Source organism: Gavia stellata, chromosome 4 (genome assembly GCF_030936135.1).
Source record: "Gavia stellata isolate bGavSte3 chromosome 4, bGavSte3.hap2, whole genome shotgun sequence".
Lineage (NCBI taxonomy): Eukaryota > Metazoa > Chordata > Aves > Gaviiformes > Gaviidae > Gavia > Gavia stellata.
Genome location: NC_082597.1, coordinates 10939768 through 10956513, shown reverse-complemented (window position 1 = coordinate 10956513; position 16746 = coordinate 10939768). Strand labels below are relative to the sequence as shown.

At 38.8% G+C, this 16746-nt stretch overlaps 1 protein-coding gene across 1 annotated transcript in view; it reads right to left on the bottom strand.

Moving 5' to 3' along the window:
* PCLO (piccolo presynaptic cytomatrix protein) overlaps window positions 1-16746 on the bottom strand; it is a 390072-nt gene that overhangs the window by 133758 nt on the left and 239568 nt on the right. Inside the window, exon 9 of the mRNA XM_059817028.1 lies at window positions 13014-13095. Within this exon, the coding sequence (XP_059673011.1) occupies window positions 13014-13095 (82 nt within the window). The remainder of the gene's footprint in view (window positions 1-13013; window positions 13096-16746) is intronic.

Genomic DNA, 16746 nt, shown 5'->3' with positions numbered 1-16746 from the left:
ACTACTTTGTTGAGCAGCTCCACTACAGCCATTAGAGTACAAACAGCCTAGATTTTCTGGAACTATTTCAGCATCTAAGCAATGATTAGACCTGCCTTTCCAAACAAATATTAATAACTCCTTACATAAGTTACATGTTAAAAGAAAGAAAAGAAGAGCAGGGAAAAACTGAGTAATTCAAGGCACACCAGGCTTTTGCTGGTGTTGGTGGTCCTGCCTTTACACAAAGATGCAGATTAAGTTTCCAAGGATGTTTTCTCTTACAATAGTAAATAGAATTCCAGCACCAAATGCAGGGATTGATATTGTTTCATTAGGTAAGTCCATACAGTAGCAACAACTTCTACACAGGCATGAAAATGCAGGCACGTGATCCAGAAGCTCTGTGCAAACATTGCTGATGTGCTAACTCAAACAAATATTTCCTCTGGGCTAATTTTTCAAAGTATGAAACCATTTGTCTGTCTAATTAGATGAGCAAAGAAAGTAAAGAAGCAATTAGAATGTACAACAGATTTTCAGTAATCACACATGAGTTTGTATGAATTGGCACAGGAAACTGTAAGCATCAACAGCAATCTGACTCTTGTCACAGTTAGCAATGGAGCTATATGAATTTTTAATAGACTTTTAGGTGACTGAATTTTTAAGAAAGATATTAAAAAAATACTACTGATTTGGATTTCTAAGAGCATAAGAGCCTACCCTTCAAGATGGTAGTTGAAAATCACTATTTATTTCTGTAAAACCATGGTCATTTTACCACTTTTGGATATTATGTGCTTTGAAGTTGAAACTATACCGAAGTAAAATGGGAAAAATTGAAATGGGCTTAAACTGCAAAATGCAGATGAGGGCTATTACACTTGTCTCTGAGTAGTTTGAAATGGAAGACATGTTTAAACCTCAAAATAAAGGTTAAGATCCATGAGCCAACGCACAGACATACCACTGAGGGAGGGAAAAGACCACAAGTCCAAATACGGTTTTCATCACTTTCTAATAATACTTCCAAAAACAAAATTCAAAACCAGAAGGCTGAATCATAGCAAGGAAGCACAAGGGTGACCTTTTTTGGGCAAGGCCCAATGGTAGCAATTAGAAAAATGCATGAGGATAAAGAATGAAAATGAGACAATAGGCATGAAAGATTTTGCAATGTGCCAAAATACCATGCTATAGCAATGAGAACATATCAATCAAATCAAACAATACAAAGCCTTCCAACTCTATTTGGCTGTGAACAGAGACAGAACATACCTTCCTCTTGTGTTCATTTACTAGACTTTATCTCCCCATTTCTCCTCCAGGCTTATCTAGGCCAGACATATGCTAGGGTGTGGGTAGGCCCTTATCTGACGGAACAATTTTACACCACGTTCCATTGTCTGTATGAAACAGAATTGTCAGCCACTAAAAAAACAATGATGACTTCTCTTTGGAGAGTTTAGACTTAAAAGTCCCGTGAAGAAATGCAAGTTATTTATTTAGATATCATAGTTGTGATAGAGCAATCTGGGAAGTCTGGAGAACAGACGGAAAAGAAACATGACAAAGCAAACAAAACCAAGTTAGATCAGGCTCTTGGAAAGCAGCAGGAAAAGTAATATGTATAATCAAATCCAGGGTATATGTTTATTTGCATTATTATTCCTGTGCAATTCTCTGGAATACATAACATGATGATCCACATCAGAGCTTGGTTGTCTAGATAGGTACAACATTTTAAAGATTGTGCTCAGGAGAATTGTTTTGGTGCTTTCTAACGAAATTAGCTTAAATGAAGTTGTTTCCTAGAAACATGATTAAGCCTACTCAGTTATTCCACTTCTTGGCCATTGGCAATTAAAGCATAAAATATACATGAAGCCAAATCCTGAACTGATGAAATTCAGATATATTCCAGTTGTTTTAATAGCACAGCATTGATTTATATCAGCTGCAAATCTGCTGCATGCTGATTTGCACACGGGTTATCAGCCTGAAGGATCATAAAGTGTTTTACGAATTAGCATCTTGGAACACTTATCATATCTACTTGAAAACAAGATACAGGCCTCTTCTTTTTGCATGATCTGTCACATCAGAATAAGAGTACTCAGGTGTAATCTATGGTAGACTGGTAGACTGTAGCTTTAAATCAACAAAAAACCTGTAGGCACTGAGATTCATCTGTGTTTACTGATTGACACCAATGGCTCAACAGATGCCACTGTCTGACAGCTGAAATTCTTTGTTTAAAATGTTAGTTTTGAAGTCTCCCATTCCTACCAGCTTCTGTATTTATATATGATATAATATACTATAATATGTAAGATATATAGGTATATGCTAGCTATAACATAACGCATAAATAAAAGCCTTTAGGAAAAGAGTAGTTCCCCATTAAATGCAAAGAAGCAATCACTACTTCACAAAGTGGCTGAACCACAGACTATTGGAAGCTGTGAGAATATTGCACTGTGTTTACTCTGGCCTTATATTCTTAAATACCTTCTCTCAGAGCCACGATGAAGGGCTAAACAAACCTTATGTCTGACCTAGTAAGACTGTTCTTATGGTTAATAAATTTGGGAAAATTTTGCTATCTTCAGTAAATAACAGTGATGATTATTACACCTGCTAAAAAGTTTGTCCAGGGTGTTGTGTAGACTTGTCCAACATACAGTTATGCTAAGAAGGAAACATTTTGCATTACTTCTCTGGTAATCATGATGCTGATATTTGGGGAGCACAAAGGCTGTATCTATTATAAATTCTTTTTTTGAAGCTGATAAAATGGAGGACAGGGTTAAGAGGAAACAGAAACATCACCTCATCCTATTACCTGCTGGACAGTAGTTCATGCTATCTATGCGGAGTGCTGATGCTATCCTAAGGTAAGATATGCCAATGGTGACACTGTTTTCTTAAACATATACATAAATGCAGACATAGTGACCTTATTCACTGCAAAGTTACACTCTGGAGCGCACTCTTGGTCTTGTCGTCAGGACTGCATTAGTCAAAACATGATCTGCACCCTTCTCCATCTGTTCTCAATTTTCTCTCCCTTCTTTGTCACAGTGTTCTTGCCCACACAGCTTTGTTTAGTAAGCAAGCTTGTATCTAACCACCTACACTCTCTTTCCCGTTCTAAAATGGAAGCACTTTTAAGCAAGTCACAAAATGCCTTAGATTTACACATCTTGATAGTTATAGCTAAGTGCAGTGGGAAAAAAAGGGTTTGTTTATATCTAGTATGAACCTCTCCTGTTTTAACTTATGCCCATTGCCTCTCATACTCCTGCCATGTACCACTGTGAAAAGCCTGGCTCCCTCTTGTTGATAAGCTGCTATTAGGTCCCCACAGAAACTGTTTCCTCTTCAGGCTGAACAAGCCCTGTGCCTCAGCTTCTGTTTTGAGGGCAGGTGCTGCAGCCCCTGACTACCTCAGTGCCCCTCTGCTGTCCTCACTGCCGTTTGTCAGAGTCTTTCTTGTGTTGGTGGTGGGGGCAACACTGAAGACAGTATCTAGGTACAGTCTGACACATGCTGAGTAGAAGGGGACAGTCACTTCCCTTGATCTACTGGCACGCTCCTGGTAACACAGCCCAGGATGCTGTTGGCCACCTTTACTGCCAAGGCTCATGATGTGCAGATGGCTGTCTACAGAGACCTCCCCCAAGGACCTATTCTGCAGACCTCCTCCCCAGCCAGTTGGTCCCCAGCTTGTATCATTGCACGGGGCTCTTTCTTTCCAGGTACAGGATTTGTATTTGTCCTTGTTCAACTTTACAAGGTTTCTGTTGGCCCAATTCCTCCAGCCTGTCTTGGTCGCTCTGAATGGCAGCCCTGCCCTCAAGCATATTCCCCCAATTTGATGTCATCTGCAAATGTTACAAGACTGTACTCCATCACCTCCTCCGTGTCATTGATAAAGATATTAAATGGGGTAGGTCCCACGATAGGGTCTTCTGTGGTACTTGTTAACCTGCCTCCAGGAAAAGCACGGCCGATTAACCACTGCCCTCAAAACCCAACCATCTAACCAGTTTTTTACTCATCTAGTTGCTCAGACATCCATCCCTTTACATCCCAATTCCAGGCTAAAAGAAAATACTTGAAGTCTAGAGTCTCTCTCAGCTTACTGCAATACCATAATTTCAGTCCAGTTTCACAAAACTTTAAAGATTCTTATGAGGATAAATCTACCGTAAAAGGCAAGCTTTGATCTGTTCAGCCAATATGTCAGCCAATTGTTCATGGCTTCACTGTAAAAAAATCAATCTTTGTGGTATTTTTAATGCTACACCAGTGGCTTTTAGCTCAAGCTTTTCATTAATGTCCTTCTCAATGAGGGGGAAAAGTTGAATAGGTTTTTTCGATGTTTCCCACATAGTATGAGGCAACCCTGTCATCAGAGGAAAAGGATTTACATAAAGGATGCTCTGCTGGCATATCACAACTGATTTGGTATGTTATGAATCTGGCATACTAGCGATGACTTAGCAACTATTATTAGCAAATAATAGTTCAGTCCTAGGTGAATGTGATGAGCTTTGTTAGCAGTTATCTTAAGATCCTGGACCAAAACTTCATTCAGTTTTATTTAGCTATTTTGGAAGAGGATCTCCAGCATTTGAAGCTATCTGTATCTTGTTAAGAAAATACTAAGAAAAGGCTCAAGGATTTAGCATGTAAGTTCTCTCTGCTACAACTTTGTGTGCTGATCTTGTGTTGCAGACTTTGTATAATGTCCTGGTATTACAGAATCATACAAACTGTAGATATATGTTCGTTTATTTATGTAATTAATCAACCTTCTTTTTTTTTCAATAAACTTACTAGAGCAGAGCAAATCTGCCTGACATTTGTGCAAATGTATGTTGGCAATGGCTAAATAGAAGCTACTCCACTCTACCACTTCCTCTAGGCCAGGAGACACTATGGGGAGTGTACATGCCATGGGGAACATTGACAGCTCTTGGTCAACGATTTGAGGAATCTGTAGGAAAGATGATACTGCCTGCACTTAACAGCCACCCAGTAAAGCCTCTGCACATTGGATAATTCCTCTTGAAGGGAAACCAAAGGAATATCTCACCCAAATGTCTATCTTGCACAAAGGAAACAACTGACACAGTGTTGCATGGATATCTGTCATGAATGGGGAAGAATTTGTGGAACTATAAATTGTAAACACCGTTCTTCCAAAACAAGTAATACCTGCAATCATTTAAGCCTTTGTAAAAACCTCTGAACTTTCCTTCTTTTCTCAAAGAGAAAGACAGTACCTGTTTCTGGTGTATAATTCATTAAAACTTTATAATATGCATATAAATTACACAAAATAAGTGAAGGAATTGTAGTTCCTCTGTTGTTAAACTTCAAATTAACTTTTGACTCATTGCTTGGAAAAGATCCTAAGCTGGCAACAGCAGAGTCAGAAGCTTACGGTTTATTCTCAGAAGAGGTATCACGGAACAGCTGTTCAGACTGTCCCCGGGAAGGATTGTGTGGCCATTTGACAGTTCATTTCTTAAAACCATTCAATCTGTGGATACGGGCTAGCTTTGTGTTTGGAAATAGAGAACTGTATGCGAAGACACATGCTGAGACCTTCAGTTCATTCCACATGCTCTTTCCGTGAATGACATCAGTCACTACTGAACGAGGTTAGCAACTGTATCCAGTAATTTCTCATCTAAGTTAAGTTGGATTTAAACTCATGTCTTTAACTAATGAAGTGCCTTACTTCTATTGTATCCAGCTTAGGCTGGTAATAAAATAATAATAACACGAAAAAAAAAAGAAGGAAGCAATATAGAAAAATAAATGTTCCACATTTTCAAGTGGGGGAGTTGACAAAATGATTTTTAGTTGTTTTTCTTTTTTTAAAGAATAGGCATAAATCTCATAAGACTTGGTATGTCGTATCTTATTTGTGATATACTCATTTGATGTCTCACCAAAAAAATGAATATTTCTTGTAATAACTCAACTATTGCAAAAGAAAAACAGCATAAGAATTAAGTGCATAGTAGTTTACTAGTCAGCTTGCTGTTTGTTAAAATTAACCCTTCAAAATGCAGGTTTTTTGTGACAGGGATAAAGGTAATTTATTTACCTGCATAGCTTGTTCCTTTAAACACAGCAGTCTGCACTTCTTTATCAAGAGAATGATATGATAATTTTTTCTATCCACTAGAAGAAGCCGTCAAATAAGGGAAATTTTCAGTCTTTTCTGAGAAAATGGTATATTCTCAAGCCAATGACTACTGCTGTCCAGACATCAACAAGCAGCAAAATAAAAACATTTTTTACAGAAAACAAAAAGACAATTTCTTATCTAACATGCTAATGAACACTTTGATATATCTTAAACTTTTGCCTGCTTAAATTGTATCTCTTTTAGAAATATGTGTATTGTAGTGATTGGGGGGCTGTTGGTTTTTTTTTTCTGTGGGGAGGAAATTCATGTAATTTTGGGGTGCCTATCTTCAGACAGCTTTGGTTTCACTAGCCTTGACTGTCTAATGTCAGCTTCACTCCCTTTCTTTATGAACAGATTTCTTCAGGAACGAGAACTGTTTCTGGCAAACTTTAGGTGATTTAAAGAAAATTTTGCTGACAACCCCCCTCCCCCAACTTCTTTTTACTAAAGTGAAACAGCAAACAAACATGCAGACATCGAATGCATATTACCTGTAAAGAATATTAATGTAAAAAAAAATCAGAAACACAGATAATGAAGAACAGAGGTTTCACTTGACAAATGCTGCACCTCAGTTAGCTTGGTGCAATGATGAGACGATCAGAACCTCAGAGTACCCTACCAATCCATGAGGAACATTTTCGTTGCGTCAGTGACCTGCAGAATCAGAACATCTTAACCTTAATCATCCTGCATCCAGATTGCCTGGGATTGTACACCTAGTGCACTTTAAAGACCTGTAGAAAACTGTTATTAGGTAAATAGTGAATGGAAGGCAATCATTCTCAAAATGTTCCACCATCCTGCTCTGGGAAGTGCATCCAACTGAAATAGGCATTTGTCTCCTGGCGATGAGGCACAATGTGGTCCTTTAGACAATGAATCCTCTACAAGTCTTTTGATTGTTCTATAGCTTCTTTGTACATAAACCATATGTGTTCATCTCATCTAATTTAAGATCTCTACAAGACAAAAATCACACTCTAAGTTAGTCACCTCATGTTCCCTTTATAATCAACAGAGGGAAAGAGCCATATCCAAAAGGTGATTTATTTAAACTATTTCAACCTCCAATTAATTGCCCTTTGTAACTGCCTTGTTCTAGTGTAATTATTAAACCTACACATATTTTTATGCATATAGTCAGTATGCAGAGAAGGGAGCACAGGGTCTTCATTTTCCTCTGAGAGTTGTTAAGCTAATTTATGCCTCACCTGTGAAGTGAAACCTTAAACTGACGTTTCTGCATTATTAACATTTTCTAATGTCCTTGACAAGTTGTCTCACCAATGATCTGCGCCCCTGAATATCTCATCTTCTAGCTCTTCATGAGAAAGAGCTGACCTGCATTACTTATCTCCAAAACAGAGAGATTTCTGGTTTGGCTTCTGTTAATCTCATTCTTATGTGCCTGCTTTCCTCTTGGCTTTCCATTGGAACCCGGGGGCCTGACTTAACTCTAATACTCAGTGTTGCAGTGATCTGTTTCTGCAGTCTTTTCTACATGAGAGCTATGAAAGCAAATTGGGCCTTTATAACCAGTAGACACATAGCCCTCTCAATTACCTCCACTCATCTTAAGATCTTATTAGACATCCTTCAACAGATGTTCATACACTGAAAAATACATAAACAACTGAGCTGCCAAAAAGGGTTCATGCAAAGTATTTTAAATACACACAATAGTGCATTTCAAATAAAGTTAATTTAGAGACAAGGCACATAAACTTGGAATATATGCTCTGTAGCTCTACAAAATATTTCTAACAAATACAAAAATTTGTTTGTGGTCTTTCTTTTTTATTTAGAAAAGCTGAACAGTATTAAGTTCATTCTAAGATTGCTATTAAGACACAGACATCTCTCCATCCCTTTATTTCCATTCCTGTCCTCACTGCCATATGACTTCACTGGAAAATCTCTGACATTGCCTGGCTATAATGGCTCTGTCTCTTTCAGTTTTTATCTTCTGTGCCACGTCTCTAATAAGGAGAGAGTGTTTGAGGGAATGATGGCCATTAATTAGGGATTAAATCCTTCCCCAGTGGCAAGTGAGTGTTAGAGGAGGGTATTGTTTTTCTGTGCAAAGTATAATCTCAGTTCTTCACAACATTAAACCAAAGAAACAGGATAAGTAATGCTCTAAGAAAGGAGTATAAGGACAAGAGGTGGGTTACACTTCTCACCCTCTGTCTTTGACTACTGTATCACATTCAGCACAGACTGTGGCTATATTTAATGTGTTTTTATAATTGATTAGGAATCACATTTTCATTGCACTTCAGTATTTTGCTGTAAGAACTGAATTTGCTGAACTTGCACGTGAAAGAACCCTAAATACATAGGGTTATTTATTTAAAGACTATCTATAGCAGTGAGGGCTTGATATAGGAAAACTCTTCAAATTGCTCTTCCTCTCTCTTGGGATAAGTACCCCATGAGCTGGCAAGCTGCAGAAGTGTAGTGTTGTGTGCAGGAATTAATAGTCCTTATGGAGAGTATGAGGCATCTCTGACGTGTGTGCGGCGTTACAGCTACCCTGTCATCCTCTTAGCAGTTTCACTGACTTCACTGCTGAAGTGAAGATCAGGGACACAGTCTTCTGCCCATAGACTAATTCTCGTCTTTACTCTACTAAGTTCGCAGCTTTTTCTGAATTGCTTCTCTGCCTTTTATTTTTTCATCAGAATTGAAGAGGATGTTCCACAACACAGACAATCTGGCTGCTCAAAGGTACATTTTGCTCCCTGGAAACACAGAATATCCTACCTTTGGAAAGGGAAGAATTAGTTGTGACTCAGCCTAAGTGAGGCAAAGCAACAAAAATTACCTTTGACTGAGTGCACTCATTGTACCTATACACCTACTGAGATTTGTCTGCCTTGCTGGATTTTCACCCAGTGTGTCTAAACAGTTTTCTGATGAGGAATAACACTATGTAAGTTTTTATCTTTGCAACATTTCAAAAGGCATTGCCAATGCTTTCATTGCCTTCAATAGCCACGTCCTCTCCTCACTTTTTCAAATATAACTGTGACATATTAAAAAACAGAAGAGAAAATGCTGGCAGTAGAAAAGAGTGCTTATGTTGCTATGCTAAAGGATCCAAAAGGAACAAGAGTTTCTCATCGAAAACAAACAGTGAGATTCTGGAGCATTAAATACTGCTACATTATCATTCACTGATCACTGCCATCATTGCTTTGGCACCTCACCATAACTATGATGCCAATTTTTTTTTTTTTAAAAATGCAAATTATTAATCAACCTTTGCAGAGAAAATCCTTGGCAATTCCTTCTTATCTATCAGCATTGCCTGAGGAGGGGACATTGCATACGTTGAAAAGAAGACCTGTGAGTTCTAGATGATGGCAGATGCTAAAGAAACAAGAACCCTTGAGAGGCCAGCTAGCAAGTATACATTTAATTTTCATTCAGGACTACTATTCTCTTGCCATCACAATTTTGGCCCAGTTCCTCATTCCTTAAACATCTCATTCATATGCTAAAATTTGCAGTAAATATTTTTGTGTGCAAAATTATGCCAGATTATCTAAGAGACACCAAAGGCAGCTGTACCTCAGAGACAGTTTTCATTAATCAAGAAAGCAAATAAACAGAATGCATGTGCACATAATATGTAGTGATACAGGCTGAACTTTAAATTATTTGCGACTACTCTTATTATTGATATTTTTAATGCAACAATTTCCAGATCAATAATCAGGCAGTAACCTCCACTATGGTAATTATGTGATGAGATCTACAGAATTCAAATTATAATGGTGATATTAGGATGAAGTTCAAGCTTGCCCTATAGCCACAGCTGTGGTATAGCTGGGTACCAGGGCTGACTCAGCACACTGAGTCATTAATGCCCAGGTAGTCCCAGGAATTCCCCAGTGAGATGAGGTGATGGGCTGCTGTGCACTCAACATTTAAGATATACTTTTGTGTACTTAAGATGTGTTCATTAATTCCCTGAGAGGAGAACCTGTCAGTCTCGGGCATCTCCCCATGCAGCTCCTGCTGTTGAACTGACCAAACTGCATGTAGATAATTTAAATCATCAGTAGAAACTGTTATTGCATGTGCAGAAATGATCACATAGAACAGGCTTTTGTGCTGGCTAAGGCAGAGGATGTTTTGTACATACTGAAAGGTAATCAGAAACAATGGACCACGGGCCAGCTGGCTTGTAAGGATCCAGCAACACAACAGTTCAGGGAGTCTCATCTGATACAGCTGAAGATGCTGCTGCGAGGATGGTTGCAAGAGAGACTCCTATCACCACCCGGAGCGTGACTGGCTGTTCTCTTGGAGAGATCTAACTCCCCATGTGAGCTTTACTGAGGGTTGTTGGCTTTTTAATATACACTTTTCCTGTGCCTATGCAACAAGTATAAGGCAAATGGTTAAATAAAATGGTTTAAGACCTCATTTTGGTACTTTTTGTAAGAATGAGAAAAGAAGGAAGAAAGGGAGAGAAGGAGAAGGAGGAAGAGGAAGAAAAGGAGAGGAAGAGAAGGAGAAAGAGAGAAGGAGAACAAAGAAAGAGAAAGAAACCAGCCAGCCAACCAACCAACAACAGCATCTAGATTAATATCTAATAATCTTGCACCGAGGTAGCTGTGGTGGTATAAGAGTACACATTGCTTAATTTACCAATATTTTAAGTAACTTTTGCTATATATACTAGATTTCTAAGTCGGCCTCTGGTTAATAGTCATTGTCTGGTTAAACAAAGATACTTGCAGAGAAACTTGCAGTTTGCAGAGAATGGTTAATCAAAATTGAGTTTCAAAAAAAGTGAATAAAACCCATGTGTGTGGCTCTGGGAGAGGCCATTTGGAAAGCTGAAGGCTAAGCAGAAAGCACTGCACATTTAAAGAGAGTTTCTGTGCACTTTAACCCTTCAGACACTGGGAGGGGGAGGAAAGGAGGTGTGAAGTCAAGGTATTTCAAAGATGTAAAAGGAGTGAAAAATATAATTTCTTCTGGCTCAGGTGCTCTGTATTGGCACCCTGTTTCACCTTTGGCTCTCTTCTGTACAATTTGCATTTAAACCTTTTCATATTTGTAGGGAATTCTACATGCACGTCATATAGAAGTATGTCTGTGCAGGTCTCCATGGGTATCTGGATTAAAAACCAAAAGTATGACTGCAGCTTGTAGACATGTAGCCAAGCTTGCTTACTCCAATTAGAATTTAGGTACAATATAGCATAGCTACAGCAGCGAGCAATCCTAGTGTGGGCTATGAAACCTTAGCAGGATCCTGAGTGAATATTTGATCCTGTGTGGTCTCATGATGTGCAGGACATTAGTAAATGGCAAGTCAATATCTACACCTTGGTTTTCCAGTCATTGCTCACAAGGCATTTACCCTGATGCACAGTATGTTGCCGTGGTTGCCAGCATGAGAGTTAGCTGAGAATTTGGAATAGGCATTTTACGTTGCATGTGTGTAACTTTACATAGGAGAACAGGCCTTCAGTAACCTTAAATCACCAGCTATACACGAGCTACACAGTGGTGGTAATTCCACTTGTTCTTGAGTAAGAAAGCAGCTTGGATCACAGCGTTACTCATTGCCCCGCGGGGTAAAACTCTCCATCAGGATGCCAAGGGGCTCCTATAGACTGCAAGGGCCCGGGGCAGAGGAGGCTGACACAACAGCGGACCTGGCGGCTTCTTTCAGACTGTGCTGGGGGAGGAGGGGTCTTTATGTATCCTGAAATTGTCAGTGGGTGTTACACTGACTAGCAAGAAAATACCTCATAATGTATACAGAACATTCATTTAACACCCTAAATATGAGGTGGATACTGGGGGCGGAAGTGATCAAGATTTTACTGCCAGAAACCTTGTGAAAACAATATTTAGCAATTCAAGTAAGTTCGTGCCACTTTCTACTTAATGCTCGAGGGAACACCAGAGCTGGCAGTAGGTAATTACTTCTACGCAGAAACAAAGTTTGACACACACTATTAGAATTCTTTAAGCGAGTCTGACGCTGAGTCTTTCTTAAGAAAGTCTGACGGTTCCACAACAAAAACACTTAAAGCATGTACCTCTGAAAGAAGACAAAGAGCATGTTAAAAATCTTTGAGTTCCGTATCAGTATTAGATGTAAGAAAGAGTGCAATTCCAAAAGCTCAAACAGACAGACCTTACCTGTGCTAGATCTTGTAACTGGCAGCCTTTTACAATTTGATACATGAAAACATCACACTGCGTTCCTGCTCACAGGCTGGGAAGTGAATGAATATAACCTTTGCCACTTTCATCTCCTTTGCAAGCGGACTCAGACTTACACGAAAATTTGTGTTAGCATTAGGGAAAAGAGAATAAATCTGAAGTCCTGTGATAAATGTCTCTACGTGAAGATATTACAGAAAAATGGCATCTGATAATTCTGCTACCCCACTCTGTAGAACAGTTCCAGTACAGAAAGAATAAAACTCTCGTTTCTGTACGTCTTGAACACCTACACAAGCCTATTTTATAGAAACTTCTCATACAGAGAATATAGACTTATATAAAAAGCAACAGCAAAACAGACTGCTCTTATGTGAAACACAACAGATTTTCCCTCTGTTTTTAATGTCTGTATAGCTTATGTATCTTGAACAGATGTTGTGACCTTTTTTTCGCACTGCTGCTTTCTGTTACAATCAGCTAGCAAGATTTACAATGACTGCTGGATTTCCTGCTGCACATGACACAGGAACTATTTTTAATACTGCAAGTCTTTTGCATGATTCATGCTAATCAAATCAATTATCATGTCTCATAGAGGGTTGTTGTTTTTTACCTGAAACTGTGTGATCCTTTGGGTCTCTCAGTAGTTTGAGCCTTGTATGAGGGAAAATGTACTGCAGGGGCTTCCCATTTATCTGAGGAACACAAATATGCATGTCATAAAAAGATAAAACAACATCAATTGTATCAATAATTTTAGACAGTTGAAACAGATACAAGCAAACAAACTTATTTCATCCAGGGAAATATCACAACTTCACAATTCAAACACTCCCCCAAATTTCAAGACATTTGTCAGACCACAAAATCCTTCTGCAGGGAAATGAATATTTGCTTCCATAAAGCCAGATTAATTTTGAATATGGCTTTAGTTCTGATTTTTATTTCCTAGTGACTAGAAGGTGGTCACTGTTTTTTGTAGCTTTTCTTAACTTTAGTCCTTTGTCGAAGCACTGTCCAAGAGAAGAATGAAATGAACTATAATTCCTGTAATTTTTATGAAATCCTGTTCATACAGACCTAAACAAAATGGTGTCTGAATGTGTAAACAGCCACGAGTTACTGCTTTAGTTTCAGCACAACCACGTATCCCAATGTACCTCTTGTCATCAAATTTCAAAAGCCTTTTGAAAGACCCAACCTAAAACTTTTAGGATTACATCTTATATGAGAAAAATTTCTTTACTGAGAGAGTGGTAACACAGTGGAATAGACTGCCCAGGGAGGTGGTGGAGTCACCCTCCCTGGAGGTATTCAAGGAGCGTGTGGACGTGGCATTGCGGGACGTGGCTTGATGGGCATGGTGCTGTGTGGTGTGGGTGGTTTTTTGTGTGGTTTGTCTTTTTGTTTTTGTTTTTGCTTTTTGTTTTTTGGGGTTTTTTTGTAATGGTTGGACTTGATGATCTTACAGGTCTTTTCCAACCTTAGTGATTCTGTGATTCTGTGATTCTGTGTGAAAATGTGCAACGTTCACTTGGGCTGATACTGGAAAGTGTCAAAGGTGAAAGAAATGCAGCTCTACATCACACACTAAAGAGTCAGGTTTCCAGCTGGGACGATCCCGCTTGCCCCACAACACGGGGACAGGAGGGGCCATGCAGCAGGACTAACCCACCAATGGGACAATATTAATCAGCATGGATATGCAGCAGTACGAGTATATCAGCAGCCTGCTGCCAAGTTTATTACTATTATTTATATTTAGGTAGCATTTAAAGGAATTAAGCTCCTCCTGAACTAAGCACTTCAAACCCAGTTTCTGGAGAGTTTATGATCAAACCCTGGAGAGTTTATGATGTTAATGGATGGCACACATAAATGATGGGAGAGGAAACAGGGAATTCAAGGGAGTCGCTTAGCTCAATCCCACAGTGAGCAGAAGAGTTTATACATCTTTTGTCATAATTCAGTTTCTTATCCAGTGGATGATATTGCATCTAGAAGGCTGAAATCCTCCCATAACACACTGACAGTAGTACTGATTGTAATTAGTCTCAGACAAAAAGGAGATCATGGATTTGGTAGTGGACAAGTACTCCAGAATAACTCAGAACTTGAGATCAGGCAGACTTGAGGACTTATCACAGAATTTTGCCAGGATAGGGTCTAATACTACCAAAAGTGTATAAAGTGCCCTGAGACTTCCACACTTACAAATGGATAGGGACACTGCTATGTTTTTAATGACATTATCAGAAATTCAGCAAGTGTAATTTAACAGTAAAAATAATGGCTTTGCCACATGTAGCATACATAAAATTGTAAAAAATCTGAAATAATGTATCTCATTTTATTTTTAATTAAATAAAAAAGACTACAAAATAATGCAATTCAACAGAAGCTGTATGAACACATTTGAACAGTTCCTTAGCTGGGATCCATTTTGGTGGGAGCAATTCAATTTAACTGAGGAACATTGCAGCTCATAAATTTAAATTCACATTTTTTTTAATTGCTCTATCTTATCCTTCTTTACCAAGATTGCTCTTTTGAATAAAAAATAATCCAAGAATATTCAACACCATATTGTACATGATTTGCTGACAAATCAGAAAATATAGACCGTCTCCTACTTTAGTCTATTACTTCCTCATTACTTTCACTTTCAGAATTTTATGATAAGTATAAATCTTGGTGATTAATACAGTTATGAATATAAGCATTAAAGTTTATTAGCATTCAGGGTAGCACTTTTTTTTTATTGTTGATGGGAATCAGTACTTAAATTGAACATGCCATTAGGCATTTACCTTCAGAACAGTATTTGTCTGAAACTGGCAGAATAAATGGGAAAAAACAGTGGTTGCTGTAAATGGATAAGGGAAAGAACAGTTATGTTGGTTTTGATGGTTTTACTTTAGCCACTAATGCCTGTATCTATCTGAAATCTACTAGTATATTTGAAACCCTGTAGGACACAAATTATTTTGTGTTTCCAAGTGTTCACATTTAACTTTCAATAAAGGTGATTTCCCTTCACCTGAATATATGCCAGGGGCCCTTCTAGCTGATTATTCCCCCGGTTACCCCAGTGAAGACACAGAGGGACCCCACTGAAGTCGCACAATCACGACAGCGTAAGTCTGAGCTACAGCACAGAAGGGGCAGTCCCTCTGCTGCAAGGCTGCAGGAATGGAGGACATGTAAGTCCCCAAGCGCAGATTTAGGACACAGGGCAACAGGTGACTTGATCCCACTTATTTGCTGTAAACCCCACAGATTCCTGCCATCTGTCCTTGCCATGGAGATCGTTTCCTCACCTTTCTGGGAGCATTCAGTATACCCGAGTAATAATTCTTGCAGTTCAGCACTAGTAATGCTATCCTCTTCTGATCACAGACACATTTTGACACTCCAGTGTATCTTCCCTCCTGTTGTCCTCTCTGAGCTGACAAGGGACTCAGGTCACATTTTTCTGTACATTACTTGGCAGGCCCTTGGGAGCTGCATCCCACTGAGTTAAATGAGAACTGGACTATAAAGCATTTCCTCCAGGAATTTAAGTTCTGGTCACATGTTTCATGGCATTAGTCAGCTCAAGGCCCCTCTGCAAAATGGTATGAACGGCAAATAAATGTGCTGAGGTTTTCTAACACTGTTACAGAAAATCAGTTTAAATATATACTTCATTTTTCTTACATTTTTTGTCTGATAAAGAAACTCTGTGGAAGCCTTGTATAAGGGAATTCCATAAGGTAAAGAGATCAATTAAGAAGAGTAAATTTCTTTAATTTTTGATTTGAGGACTAAAATGCATCAAGTCTATTTTAGTATTCCAGCCAAAGTCCATAGCAACAGCTGTAACATATTAACTGGGCTTTGGATCAGATCTACCCAGTCACAGTAATTTCTGTTTTTAAGTGGTGCTGCACCTCCCCTTCCACCAAAATCTTAGACAGGGCCTGATAATGTGAATCTCAGCAGCTATGCCTGGCTGTAGTCTTTTAGGAAATACAGTCTGCAAGGGAAATTTTATCTGAGTTAGGTATCCAGGAACAGGATGGTGGATGCTCAAGGTGATGGGTTAGAGATTGTCTATCCTAATTTCCGAATACCACAGGTACTTGCACGAGCGCAGAAGCCCTGTGAAAGTTGGCACCAGGATTTTCCATAGCTAGGGTAATCCTGCCCCTTTGAACCACGAACATCTCCTCTGTGCAGAGCAAGAATGTGAAGTTCTCTAGAAATCCTAAAGGGGGAAAGTTCTCTCTACTGATAGATTCCTGGTGATGGAGATATTTTGCAAAAGAAGTATTGAAGAAAAACTTAACAAATACAATGTTCCT